Here is a 14897-nt window from a genome sequence, read left to right on the forward strand (position 1 = left end):
TGTGGAGCGAGCTAGCTTTTCCTCGGGCTATGCTACTAGCAGCAAGGACTGGAAAGACGATTATAGTCAACAGACATGCAAAGCAATGGACAGAGGCCTGTACTGGGAGGCTACTTGTGCTGTAAAGCTGCAAGTTGTGGTACTGGGACTTCAAAAAACATGCCTGGAATTATTTTTATTTATTTTTTATGTTTATCGACAGACATATTCGTGACCCACTGGACAGAAAAGGCAAAAAGAGCTCTAAAAAATAAATAAATAAATGCATTGGAAATGGTTTATACAGGTAGTATAGTAATATATGGGTAAAGAAATAAACCTGTACCTTCTTTAATTCAAATTAAACATTTTTGGTAGGTACCGCACTGAGATGGACTCCATTATGGCCCGTTGGAGACGACTTGGCACCACGCTGACAGAAAACGCACAGAGAATCCAGGAGCTGATGGCCAAACTGATGCAGTTTGAGGTGAGGCTGTTTAGCGGGATGGCGATACGTTGCTTGAGAATCCAAGTGATACATGAATTCGACTCAATTTTCAACTGTCTCTCCACCAGAATGATGTAAAGACTTTAAAGAAGTGGATGGCAGATGTGGATGTGTTCCTGAACGAGGAATGGCCGGCGCTGGGAGACTCTGAAGCTCTGGAGAAACAGCTGGAGCAGTGCACGGTAAGGAAACGTTTTAATTGCACGGATTGAACTTGCATTATATAGATATATAGATATTAGAGTTCATAAAATGTCTAAGAGTCCATAAAATATCCCTCAAGGAAGTAGAGGAAATGAGCAGATACACCGCTTTTTCATGACGGCTCGTAAAAAAATGGAAATCGAAAAAACACCAAAGATTTCTCATTAAAACCGAAACGATCCACTCTGCAACACGTGCAGTCGTAATTCCACCCGTTTAACCTCCATCCTGCACTCTGATTGGCCAGGCTCTGGTGAATGACATCCACACCATCCAACCCAGCGTCAACGGCATCAATGAAGTGGGCGTGTACTTGAAGAAAGAGGCTGAGCCACCATTCGCCATCTACATCCAGAAACTGCTGGACGAACTCAACGCCCAGTGGGAGAACGTCTGCAAACAGGTGTGTAAACTTCATCCAGGAACTGTGTGTTCTTACTCTCATGTGTCCTTGTAACACAGAGTGTTCTTCTTCAAGGCCTATGCCAAGAAGTCTGCTCTGAAAGGTGGCCTTGATAAGACCATGGCTCTGAGGAAGGAGATGCAGGAGATGCAGGAGTGGATTAACCAGGCCGAGGAAGACTACCTGGAGAGAGACTTCACATACAAAACACCCGAAGAGCTACGCAAGGCTGTGGAGGAGCTCAAGGTGTGTGCGTAGAGCAGAAATATAAGGTTGTGGGGGATGTGTGCAAGTGTAAGATGGAGAAAGAGATGGATGCAGAGACATAATGCTTATGACCGTAATTCAGTGTCTGAACTTACATTACTTTCGCAGGTATTTGGCCTTAAACCAAAGTATTGGAGAAATTCTCCAGAGGAAGCTGTATGTAATCTGAGGAGCTGCCTCCAGTGATGTCACTTAGTGGCTAAATTGAATTATGGGTAATGTAGGCGCCAGGTTTTGAAAAGGAAGAAGAATGTGTGGAATAAATAAGTCAAAAGCTCAGGTTCTGTTTATCGATTTTGATTATTTGTTTTCAAACATTGTGTTCATAATTAAAAGCTGCTGCCTACATTACCCACAATCCATCTCATGACATCACTGGAGGCAGTTTATCAGATTAAACACAACTTCCTCTGGTGCCACAAAAGGCTTCATACTACTTTTTCACATATGCAGTAGTACTCCCCAAGACCTGTAAACACACTTTACCCTTTAATTGGACAAAAATGAAAAGGAAACAGAATGTATAGAAAATAGGCAAAATTAGAGCGAAACAGAAAAGTTCTCACCCCTCACCATCCCAATCATTTCATACAGTCCCTCAGAACATTGTTAGCCAGCTTTGAAAAGATCTATAGATTTCATGGCATAGAAAGTCCTCTGAGATCACTCACAGCCCCATTAAATCACCTGCGTGTCCCAGTTTTAGTCCTGAATATGTAGAACTTTGTGTGTGTTCAGCTTCGGTTGACATCTGAGCTTTTTCTTGATAACCGTGATCTCGCTCTGACTGACTCGGTGCCGCTGCTGCTGCAGCTGTTCTTTCTCTTTTCTCTGTCACTCTGTTTTGATCCCGGTTAATTCCAGGTCGATAACGCCCTCCGTCTGCCTGCCTCTCCTTTCATTGTTGGAGTTAAAAAAAAACCCCATCTCTTCTCTCTCTCTTCTCTTTCTTTCCATCTCTCTTTATCTTCTTCCCTTACCCTCGCTCTGCACTCTCATTCTCCCCCGTTCCTCAATTTTCTATCACAGTGCATTGATTCTCCTATTCACCGCCGCACTTTTTTAGCTTTCATAACTTTAATGCGATGTATTTGTGATGTAAATTTATGGCACTATTTACTTTGTGCCTTGGCAATGGCCGTCCCCTTCCATTCACCCCTCCTCGCCGAAAAAAGTTTACTTGAGACTCGAGTGAAAATTAAAAATTGATTTCACTCTGCTTGCTCTTCCTAATCTCCCCCCCTCCTTCCTCTCCTCTTCTTAAAGTGAAACCCCATTCTTGAATCTGTTCACTCGTTTATTCTCCTAATCCCCCCCTCCCTCCCTCCGTCGTTCGGGAAAGTATTAGCTACACTCCTTCATTCATTGATTCGTTGGCTTACTTGTTCACTCAGTCTCGCTGTCTCTTCACACTCGCTGGCTTTGTCAACAGAAGATACATTGATTCATTTGTTCCTGCATCCATCCCTCCATCCATTAAGCTCTCTCTCTCTCTCTCTCTCTCTTTCTTACCTCTCTTCCTTCCCTCTCCTGCTCTTTATCTCCCGCCATCTGTCTCTGCTTTCGTTCACTCTTCAGAGTTTTATTGATTTAAAAAAGGGTTCTTAATGCACACGGGCTAAAATCAGCTGAACTTTAGGACCTTTTCACACAACGCCGGTTTTATTCCAGTTTTTCAGCCCCAGCTTGTGCGGACAATTTGTATCAAAAAAGGTCCCAAACGCAAAACACTAAGGCAGGCAGGTAGAAAAACAAAAATCGAGTCTTAATCAAGTCCGACAGTGAGGAGAAACACTGGTTTATATCCACAGGAACCGACTGACTAAAGAAACACCGAAAAAATGTCAGGAAAAAGACAAAGGCAGGAAGTGGAAAGTAAACCATGACACAGTAATTACAGTAAATGATTAAATGATTAAACTTCTATTTGGTCGATGTTCCCACATTGTTGCATGACAGGGGAGAAAACCCCTTCAATTTAGGAATTGAATGACTGATATGGATTGGAAGCCACCTAGCGGGCCACAGAACTGGTGCTGGGGGATGAACTGAATGCCAAAGACTTGACAGAGATGTTGACCTAAAGCACCAGCAGGATAAATCTGGGGTAGGAAAGTGAAAGGCACCAGTCGCACCTTCCGTATTACCACCAATGAGGTTCCCTCGTCCTCGGATGGCAGATCAAACTGTGGTTATACTTGGACGGCTTCCAGCTGTTAGTATTGTGAATGTGATCAGGGCGTTTCTGAAAAAGAGAGCATTACTTATTCTCAGTGAAACTCTCCTGACTAAATAAAGGCAAAGAAAAATCCTTATTGAAGCAAAAGGGTGCCTCTGCAGTCTTCTCAGTGGTGAGATCGAAGAGGTTTAAACTGAGATTTGTCAGTCCACAGCATGTCCATTCCAATAGTGCTAACCCTAGACTACCCCTCTGTTTCTATTTTAAAGTTTGACTTAAAGCAACACGCCCATTAATTCTAGCTTGTTAAAGGCATTGCTGTGCACTTGACAGTAAAACAGGACACTGAGCTTCCAGTTTCTTTGACTACGGGCTGGCGATTTCTTATTTTGTTATTTAACTGCTGTTCAGAGGTATATTTGCCCTTTCGCTTGTCAGTCCGGTTGAACTCTTGTACTGTGTTTTGTTCTCCATGTACAGAAAATACCATTTTGAAAGCACGAGAGACCATTCAGAGATAAAGAGTAGTCCTCTCAGCCATCTGACCCTGGCAGCCAATTCCAAACTTTTGAACAGTAGTGCACATGAGAGCTTTATGCTTATTTAACTTCAGCAAGGAAAATGTAAATTTTCACCACCATTGCCTCGTACTCGATACATCCACGCATTTCATTTGAAACACCCAAGTTAGAGGTTGGGGATTTTTATCATTTGAGGACCCTCGACAGGTCTGGTGCTTTATTAACTTCTCCTTCTGTCTGTTTCTCTGTCAGAGGGCCCAGGAAGAGGTCCACTCCAAAGAGCTCAAGGTCAAACTCCTTACCGACAGCGTGAACAGTTTCATCGCCAAGGCTCCACCCACAGCCCACGACGCCTTGCGGTCTGAGCTGGACGTGTTGACGGCCAACTACCAGCGCCTGTGCAGCCGGCTGGATGGGAAATGTAAAACGCTGGAGGTATAAACTCTATCTTCAATATCTGTCGTCATTTGGAAGTCTTAATTGGATGATCTTGCCGTGCAGGTGAAGACAAAGGCGTGTGTGTGCACCTGAGGTAAAAAAGACACCCTTATATGAGTCAAGGCTAAGGCTGTGGTGCTCACATACATCAGCTCTGCAGGGCATGTTGTGTACGTGGGTAGATGAGTGTTTTCAGACAGTGTGAAAAACAGTATATTATAGATGAGCCGAGGTGGGGCGAGGTTAGCCATGCAGCACCGTTTCAGGCTCTTGTCTTGCATTTTAGATGTCAGCTGGTTACCTTCAAAGTGTGAGCCTAATCGAAAACGAGTCTATTTTAATGAACACAAGACGTTTTAATGTTTAATGCTCGAGCTGGAGGTTTTATTGAGAAATGATGTGATAGAAAAGGGATACAAGATGAATGAATGCATGCATGGGATCCGTCATTCTGTGTTCTGCGGTTTGGGGGCAGAAATCTCAGACATGGATGTCTTAAAACCATCTGCTTTGATAGATACTGTTATCCAGGAAAGTGAAAACAAATGTGTTTAGTAATTTGGGCAAACAAAACCAAAAAAAACAAAAATAATTAGGCAATCTGAGTATCGAGCTGTTCCCTCTCCCGAAAACAATAAAAAGTATCTTCATAAAGAAAGGGGAAGACCAGAAATTCATACTCATAGGGGTTGGGGTTGGGGTCAAGGTTAGGGTTGGGTTCAAGAAAAGGATTATTAGGAAATCTTAGACCTCTCGGCCAAAGAAAAGGGCGTGGGCACGCAGCCTATCAACAGTTTAAACCCCCTTTGTTTGACCCCAACCTCAAGGTTAGGGTGGGAGTTGGGGTCAAGGTTGGGGTTGAAGTTAGGGTTAGGTTTGGGTTAAAAGGGTTGGGGGTTGGGGTTAGGTTTATGTTTATGTTAGCTTCAAGTTAGAGTTTGTGCAGTTATGCAACTTAGCAGTAATTTATAAGACAATAAAATCAGTTTAATTATTATACCTGTTGCCATATTTTGTTAATTAGGATTACTAAAGCTGTGTTCACTCCTGTCAATATTGTGTGATAAAACTGAGAACTGTTACAATTAACTTCTCAGGACAAAACAGATCCAAAAAAAATTAAGTTTTGTTAAAACATAAATGTGCTGACAGCTCTGATGGAGCTCAGGATTTACCCTGAGGACGGCTACGGTGTTCTAAATGTTTTTAGTTTATAGATTTGTGAATAACATTTTACCTGTCAGATGTTTAGAAAAACAATGAGGCTCACTTATCATTAAATCCCTTTGTGGTATCAGGAGATTAGAATAATGAATAAAGTTACAGCTGCTCTGCCAGGTGTTTAAAATGCACTCTCTTGATTTAGAGAGGCACATATTGTTCCTGCTTTGATAAACGCTTATGAAAGAAAGAGCTTTTCTCTCTTATGAAAGAAAGCAAACAACCGAACATCAGAATTTCAGCAGATTTCTGTGAAGGACATAATTGGTAAGATTAATTAAATTTGAATAATCAAATCGAGTCTTTTCTCACCTTAACATCTCCTCGTTTACAAGTATTTAAATTTTTACACAATGCAATACCTGATGAAGTGTTTCTGATAAAGAAGCTGAAGTGGATATAAAGATGAGTATCTCAAGGCACCTTTTAGAACAATTGATTTTTTCTCACTGTGTGACGCACACATGGAATCACAATACGCATGTTTTACATCTGTTACGTTTCAACCTCCACTTGGTTCAGCCATAAGGAAAGTACAGTCCGGTAGTCGCGGAGAGCTCTGTGTGCAACTCAACAGACTGTGGCTTTTGCCCTCTGTGCAACATTTATTGACCGACGCGAGTGTTGGATTGTAGGAAGAAGCCTTGACATTCAGACGATATCCTGTGTGCAGAGGAGGCCTATAATATATTTTTCATCAGGGAGTGCTTTGCTTCCTCTTGCCATGAAACAGTACCTGACAGCAGGAAAAGTAATTTTTGACATTTTGAAAAGCTGTGTTTAAAACTGCCTGTCCACTTGATAATGCCAGAAACCACATGCTGCCACCGACGCCGTCGTTGGTGCGTTAATATTGTCGTTTTTAAATTGTTTGTTTGTGTGAAATCTGCTCAGAAGACTTTTTTATTTTTTCCACTGTGTTGGAATCATTTACATTTAGGAAGCCAGTTCAATCTCTTCAGCCAGACAGAGGCAACTGTTGCTAATTCGCAGATGGAAGCAAACTCATCAAGCATGTTGATGTTGAGCAGATGTTGATGTGATGGTTTCCTCTCCCGTCTTCTTCCCTCCTTTTTAACCATTCACTCATCCTCTCTTTTTTTGTCTGTTTTCGCACTTCCTGATGATTTTGTGCGTGTTTTTGCAGGAAGTGTGGGCGTGTTGGTGCGAGTTGCTCTCCTACCTGGAGCAGGAAAACGCCTTCCTGGACCAGCTGGAGCAGAAACTGGACGAGACGGACAACCTGCAGGGGGGAGCGGAGGAGCTGCAGGAGGCGCTGGATGTGAGTAGAGGGTGCTAACTTGAAGGAAGAATGTTAAACGGTTTGTGTGTTGGTGTTTTGTTTCTCCTCTCTATGAAGTAGGAGGCCAGGGTGATTCTTATTCCGTTTCGGTTTAGCCTGCTTTGCCGAGCCAAGCAGTGATCACATGCGTTCTTCCACTGCATCCTCGCAGCAGGGGACACCGCGGTGAGCCGCCCGCCCGCGCTGTTATGGTTTGGTAGCAGCCAAACGGGGACGCCTCCTCCCACGGACCGAAGCTGAACTGATTAGCTGAACTCATGTGTGTCTGTGCTGGAGACCGGAGACAAAAAGCTCTCTGTGTTCAGCTCTTTGTACGAGCCGAATCTCTGATGTTTGGAGTTTAGTTTCACTCCTGAGTTCCAGTTTGTACGTTTTCTGAGAGCTTTCAGCCGTGTTGGAGCTGTGTGAAGTTACTGCACAGGGGCGGTCTAAGGTTATCTGAGAGGCAGGGGTGAAAAATAAAAAGGGCACCTTATTGGAAGGGCACCCAAGAGCATTGGTTCACAATCTTTTTTCCAAAAGCGATGCCTTTTCTGTCATTGAGTAAAGTGACGACCCCTGGCTGATTTAATGGATATTTCATATGATATGCAGTGCATTACAATCACAGTCCAAACCAACTGATAATCTGTACAATTAACCCAAACATTGAACACAATAACTGCAGGAAGTTTGTGTAAAACCAGTGATTTGATGCAAACCGAACCCTTCCTGCCGCTGAAAGGTAAAAAGTTTCCACTGGCAAACCTAAAGAAGCTTTTATTGTGAAGGCAGGTATAGGAAATGCTGTGTTTGCCATAGAGGTAATGGAACGTTGTTAATGGTGCTATTTTTGAATAAAGATGATATCCTATTAGATGAGGATCAGGACATATGTGGATCAGTTTAACGTTCTGCAGAGGGGGATAGTACAAGAAAAAAACATCCACAGTGAGTTTTTGGATGCCAGTTTGAGGCAACACTCAACAAGGAAGGAGTCTGATCCTTGTGGGCTTCAGAGCGATTTCTTTGTCTTTCGTCACCAATTACTACGAGGACTCAGGCCTCTGTCATCTACAAGCTCGACCGAGTGGAACAAATAACCTCCATCATGAGATGAACACCAGCCAACCCAATTGAGCAAACGTGACAAAAAAAAATAAAGGAACGAAAACAAAAGAAAACAGAAAGGAAGAAAAGAAAACATCGAACATTATCACGATGGATGAACAGATGGATAAATGAGAGGACTGTTGCTGTGTGATGTTTTTGAGCTGGAGAAATAAATTATTTAAGAGAAGCAACAAGGTTTTGTCAAAAGAAAACAAAAGAACACAAGAAAGAAACACAACATGTCAACCTGTAATGGTGAGATTTACCTTTTAGGCAGTAAGTAAGAGCAAAGCAAAACAATAACCAATAGAATTTACATAAAACATAGAGTGAACTCATACCTACTACATAAATAAATAATTTAATGTCTAAAAAGGAACAGGAAGGTGGGAATACTTATCAAGTCCTGTGAAAAACATAAATATTTCAGTTTTTATGTTCACCGTACATCAAATCAACAAGTCAAAGAAAAGCGATTCAAAGCAAAGCAAGAACAAATAATCAGAATGAAACACAGATCAAAAACAACTTTTAAATGGGGGAAATCGCTGAACATGATCAACTCCATAAATCATCGGAAAAAAATGAACTTGATGGAGTATGGGAGGAATTAAAATAACAGCCAAAGGGTAAAAAAAGGAGTTTTCTTTTTGTTTTAATGAGAGGAAGCAGCGGTGGAGAGAGAAATCATTCACAGTGAGGTACTTCTGGAAAAAGGTAATTTCATCTGATGAAGGAAAATATGACAGAGATTATGTTAGAAGCCATTTGGAGGAAATAAAGTCAGATTTAGTGTGTAGACGTCAACTCACACACAGAGCAAAATTAACTTAATCCACTGGAATTTACGCTGAATCTTGCAATTAGAGACAGCGGGCTTCATGAGGAAATAAAGTGAAAGGCTTATGTGTTAACCCCAACTCCTTCATTTGCTTAAACTGTGCTTCTGCAGATTGCTTCAGATGTTGCATGCAGGGATTTGGTGAGATTAAACAATGCAAAAAGCTTAAAGCCTCCAGACCAGGATGCATCCTGTCATTTAAGGTAGTGCAGAGCAGCGAAAATGCAAATATCTGCCCACTCAGCTCTATTTTGCTCTGCTAAACGCCCGACTGATCAGCCATACAGACCTTTTTTACGGATTTCAGAAGATGTGAAAAGCTGTTAAGCGCCGAGGTCAGACGAACAAGAGCTAATTGACCTCTTTTAGCCTGTGCGTGTCATCACCTCACGCTCTTATCCTGCATAATATTCAATTTTCCTTCTCCTCCCTCATTGTGACTCACCTCCACACAAAACAATAACAGTTTGTATGCAAGAAGGCAGCGTCACAATATCGCTACCGCCGTCGAGCCGAGGGTTTTAACTTGAGAACTCGAAGATTAAGTCTGTGTGACTGATGACATCCTGTGTGCGTTTGTGTGTGTATACAGGGTCTGGAGGTCCTTTTGCGGCACCCAGAGGACAACAGGAACCAGATTCGAGAGCTGGCCCAGACACTGATGGACGGAGGCGTTCTGGACGAACTGATACAGCAAAAAGTGGACGCGTTCAACACACGATGGGATGAGCTGATGGCCAGGGTAAGACATGCAGTACTCATTAATACAGAAATGCAATGCGCTGAGGAGGACGTGTACACAAATGAAGAGCTGGATAACACTGTCTGATATGTGGATGGGAAGTATATGACTGTATATGACTGTTTTCTAGCTCTGCTCTGATTGGTCCAGACTGAGATTGGCTCAGTAATGCAGATCACGGCCACCTGGGTGATCTATATGTCTGTTATCCGACAGTGCCTGACAAATATCTGTCTGAACTCGTGTCTGACTTTTGGCTCTCAGCTTGTTTCTTGACGCAGCACCTGTAGAGGGTTTCTGGAGCTCCTCACCCTCCACTCTGTTTGCCCAGCTCCTCCTCACTCTCTTCAACAAAGTTACCAAGGATTACTGGAGTTGTGATTGATGACCAACCGCGGTCGTGGCCCACTCGACCTGGTCTTAACTTGACTGAGTATGCCACTCAACTCTTGGTACAGTCATTAGTTTTCCCTCGCCTTGACTGCTGTGACACCCGTCTGTCAGGGCTGCCAGCATGCAGCCAGAGTCAAAGCTGCCAATTGTCTGTAATGGTTTTGGTCCTCAATCAGCCGAAGTCAGCTCGTGTCCATCATGCTGCTCACATGAAGTCTATACACGATAGTTAGTGTACTGTAGCTGGTTGCCAGACCTCTAAATTGGGTACGTTTTTGAGTACAATAGAGGACCGTCGTTTTGAGTTTTTTATGATCTTAAGCATTGTCTTAAATACAGGAACTACATTTAATAGTGATTCACAATTCAGTGCACTTCTTCCTCATCTTCCTTTCCACCCTTTTCTTCTATCTGACACTCCTAAATGTTCTTATTCTCCTCCCCCTACTTCTTCTTTCTTCTGCCTTTTCTCCTTCGATCTCTTCCTCCTTCTCCTCCTCTTCCTCTCCCAATTTCTTCCTTCCCTTCCCTTCGGCCATCCTCAGCCATCATCAATGGCAGCGCTGCATTCTCAGCCTCTTGTGGTGATCCTCAGTGACAGATTACAGTAGACACACACATAGAGACACACACTCACAGCCCGCCGGGTTGATCCTCCCTCACAATAGAACCAGATTAATGTTCTCCTTGCAGCCCGATAAGCCTCCCTTTGTTTGTCTACCCATCAGAGACAGTGTGTGTGTGTGTGTGTGTGTGTGTGTGTGTGACACTGTCTTCTATTTCAGACTTTCTATGTTTTTTTGGAGGAAGTGTCATAGCGTGTGTTGTCTGTGCGTGCGTGTTTGAAAGCGTCACAGAAGCGGGCGTCCTTTGTTTCGGTGTGTATGTCAGCATGTATGCATGCGAGGTGAGGCCGGGCGGCTCCGAGCCCTGTTTGCTTGTCATCTATAAAGGGGACGAGAAGCTCAGAGGCAGGACGCGGGCGTTTGTGAGTATCTCTGGAAAGACAGATGGCAGAGTAAAGGCACGCAGAGACCAAAGTATTGCCTTAATGTTTTTTCCCCTTTCTTTTGACCTGTTGGGAGTGCATCGAGAGATTTTTCTCTTTTTAAAAGTCCTTTTTCTAACTTGATCAGTGCCGTTTGAAGAACACACTGTCGAATCTCTGGGGTTGTTTTGCGTACCGTCCTGGGGACAGTCATTATTCAGCCTTCCAGAAACCAGAGAAGAAAACTAGATATTTCATAGTAAATATAAGAATGTGATCTGAGTTGTTTTGACATATTGATGTTAAAAAACTTTCACATCTCAGAGAGTGCAGCAGATACCTTAAATTGTAAAAAGGAAAATGTTCAAACATAATTGCCAATTCGATACCTTAAGTTTGTGACTGTTAACACAACAGTCGGGTTCAATTTTTAGGGCCGATACAGATATTAGGAAGTAAAAAATCCCAATATAGATATATCCGCCGATAAACACCGCCGAAAATCCGCCGAAATGTGATTATCAAACACTTGTGAAAACGAACTGAGGCAGGATATTTTACAGTTAAACAATAAACTTGACGTCAGTGCACTGGAACAATAAACTTCACTGGAAATTTAACAACCCCAAGCAAAAAAGAGCAGCACATATCAGCCAACATATCAGGCAGCATATAGGCCGATAACCATATCAGTATAAGTTTCTGCAAACCGATATATCGTTCTAAAACAGAAGCAGCCATACTAGAATTTTGCCCCCGACTGTCCAAATGTAGATGTAAAAACTTACGTACTGCACCTTTTGATAATAACAATAATGATAAACAGTCAAATTTTGATTAAACACAATAGAATAAATACTTAAAGGTACTCTGAAAGGGAGTTTCTGACCACTAGTAGCACTAGAGAGCAATGTTTTAAGAGTAGGTCCTCATTTTATTGGGTATAACTACATTCTCCTATCTTATCATCTTCATCTTCATCTTCATTCTTACGCTATTCCACTCATTGACAGTTGGTGGCAGTATGCGTTGACATTTGTAGCTGTCTTTCAAATCAAAGTTAGATGTAAAAAAACAAAACTACTTCTTATCTATTTCCTTCTTCTTATCCACATAAAAGTGTAAGTACAAGAGTCGGAGCAGACTGTCAACACTCCCCCGGCATCAGATGGAGCCGAGTTCTAAGCAGTGCCGGGGTCCAAGCAACTGCAGAGACAGTAGAAAATAGTCTGTAATCTCATTATATCAATGTCCCACTTTGAAACTCATGTGGAGATAAAGCCGGCCCGCGCATTGCTTAAAAAAAATGTTGTTTCACATCTCCGCCTGCACTCCTTCTTCAGATCAAAGAGGCGTGTTTGCCAGTTTAATTTCAGCTTCTTGTAACGGCTGAAAACCAATATGAGGAATTGCCGACAACGCCGCTCGCGCTCTGCCGACGGCGCTTCCAACACGAGGCCGTTAAGCAAACAGTGATCGTCTATCTCCCTCGCACACAATCGTCGCGTTAGGGAGCGCGTGTCTGTGTGTGTGAGCGCAATGAGTAATAAGGGGGAAAACCGAGTGTTTAATGGGAAAATGTATTCATGAGCCGACAATTGCCAGGGAAATGGAGTACATCGCCACAGGGAAGGTTGTTATCAATGTTTGTCTAAATATTTTATCCGACTCAAGCTCTCGTTTCATACATTATCAACGAAGACACGGAGGCGAGAACGCACAAAACCCCTCATCATACGTCCACTGGCAACATTGGAAGTGATGTGTGTGTGACACAAGAGCTAGGCAGGCTCAGGGCTATACTTAGAGTCATTATCCTTCTGTATGGGATTAGCATGCTCACCTGTAAACACATCTACACTGTCCCTCTCTGTTTCCCCTCCGACACATGAGCCCGCACAGGTTTGTGATGTAATAGGCCGGTTCATTAGTTAATCTCGTACAGCGGTCAGTCAGCAGAGGGAAGAAAGACAGGAAACACTGCAGTAGTCGCAGGGCGTCTGACCACTTCACTGACATCAGGAGATCATCGGTTATCGCGGCCTTGATGAGGTTGTTCACAAAGAGACGGCATGAGAGAGAAACCCCGGAGTCCGGCCTTCAAGAGGGTACACGCAGGGGGAGTGTGTGTGTGTGTGTGTGTGTGTGTGTGTGTGTGTGTGTGTGTGTGTGTGTGTGTGTGTGTGTGTGTGTGTGTGTTGGGAGGGGTGTTTGTACTTGTAGCTCTGTCTTGTGTGTGTGCTTATGTGTCAGTAGTCTATTCAGGAGGATTGTTTGTGCTACACGGGCTAGAAAATAACCAATTCTTAGTTGTTAAAGGATAAAGGCTCTGGCACACCTGCATTTTAAAGGTCGAAATTTTGAAGCTAGATCAGTTTATTTCAATGGGATCACCGCAATTAGTGGAGATTAGCGTGGGTAAAGGAAATCTGCACAATTTATCTTCAACTTCGGTGAGCTGGCATCATTAAATTTGCACCGTAGCCCAGAAGCAGCAATTAACCGTGGATCTAACAAGGAAAATCTGGATCCAGCGTCGGAGGTGGAGCTCTGTCGTTCCTATGACTGCTGCTCAGTAGCGCTAAATCCAAAAATGCTTGACTTCCTGGCAACTGAATTACCCGGATCGTCCATGTTGCGGGGCCAACAGAGCGTGCGCGCTAGAGACTTCCACCGGTGGAGCAGGTTAACCTCAGTCAAGAAACCCAGTCCAGAGAAAATATCAAATAGAGGGATGTCATGATGTCACCAGGCCTCCAGAACAACATATTTCACAAAGACGAAGATAAATTAAACCAGAATATTTTTATCACTGTTTATTTGTGTGTTAGCTTGGGTTTCAAGACCCCTGACTCTCAGCCCCGAGGGCCATTTGTTTCTACTCAAACAATATTGTTTAATTTTAAAAAGGATTTCCATAATCAGCTGGTCACTTTAGTTTTTATCAGCTGTTACTCAAACAGGAGGGCTATTCTCAGCTCCAGATGAATCCACATTTGCTGCTCTAGTGAGTATTTCTGGCAGCAGTCGTAATAAACTACAGTGTGTGTGTCACCCAGTGCAACAGTGTGGCTCATTGATGTGTTTTTAATAGATTTTGGACAACAATGGAGCTCTGCGGCACAGAGGAATGAGATATAATCGACTTTCGATACGCAGACTGTACCGGATTTCTGAATGTTGTCAGTCAATCTTATTTTTAACTTTCTATTGGCCTAATTCCAGCATTTAAAATGTAGCACACTGTGTCTCTGTGCACAGTTGTAGAGGTTGTGATGTTACTCAGCATAGACTTTTTATACACACACAGTAAACAAGATAACGGGTTTAAATATGTGAATGAAATATCTCAAGCTCACCCTGAGGATTCTCCAAAGACGCATCTTATCTGAATCTCATGGCTCCCTTATCCAGATCCTCCAAGAGATTATTCAAGCTATTGTTTAGGGAAATTGTTTTTATATACACGAGTTAGCTGTTTTTTTGTATTCACAGCCTGTTTGTGTGTGTGTGTGTGGTTTTTGACGAGGGGTTTCCTGTCTCCTCAGGCGGCGCTTAGGCAGAAGGAGCTGGAGAAGAGCGTCCAGTGGGCCCAGGAGAATGACAAGACGCTGAGGCAGATACAGGACTCGCTGGCCAACACCGACCGCCACCTCACCGCGTACCTGGCGGACCACATCGACGCCCAGCAGTTACCGCAGGAGGCTCAGGTAGCCATGTGTGTGTGTCTGTGTGTGTGGTTTAGGAATGTTGCTGAGACGTGTCCAACGCTTCAATACTTTAATGATCCGGCAATTAAAACTGAGTGATTCTTA

The 14897-nt window shown here is 43.2% G+C and overlaps 1 protein-coding gene across 3 annotated transcripts in view; it reads left to right on the forward strand.

The window, feature by feature from the left end:
• The window catches only part of dmd (dystrophin), a 169539-nt gene that overhangs the window by 65374 nt on the left and 89268 nt on the right, over positions 1-14897 (forward strand). For 2 of the 3 annotated variants that reach the window (XM_073462659.1, XM_073462660.1), the window contains exons 22-29: positions 358-469; positions 559-672; positions 942-1097; positions 1173-1343; positions 4317-4499; positions 6871-7005; positions 9552-9701; positions 14631-14792. In XM_073462659.1, the coding sequence (XP_073318760.1) occupies positions 358-469; positions 559-672; positions 942-1097; positions 1173-1343; positions 4317-4499; positions 6871-7005; positions 9552-9701; positions 14631-14792 (1183 nt within the window). Of the gene's footprint in view, positions 1-357; positions 470-558; positions 673-941; positions 1098-1172; positions 1346-4316; positions 4500-6870; positions 7006-9551; positions 9702-14630; positions 14793-14897 lie in introns of all 3 variants that reach the window. The other variant, XM_073462661.1, reaches the window with a different exon arrangement.

The sequence above is a fragment of the Pagrus major genome, chromosome 24 (assembly GCF_040436345.1).
Source record: "Pagrus major chromosome 24, Pma_NU_1.0".
Classification (NCBI taxonomy): Eukaryota; Metazoa; Chordata; class Actinopteri; order Spariformes; family Sparidae; genus Pagrus; species Pagrus major.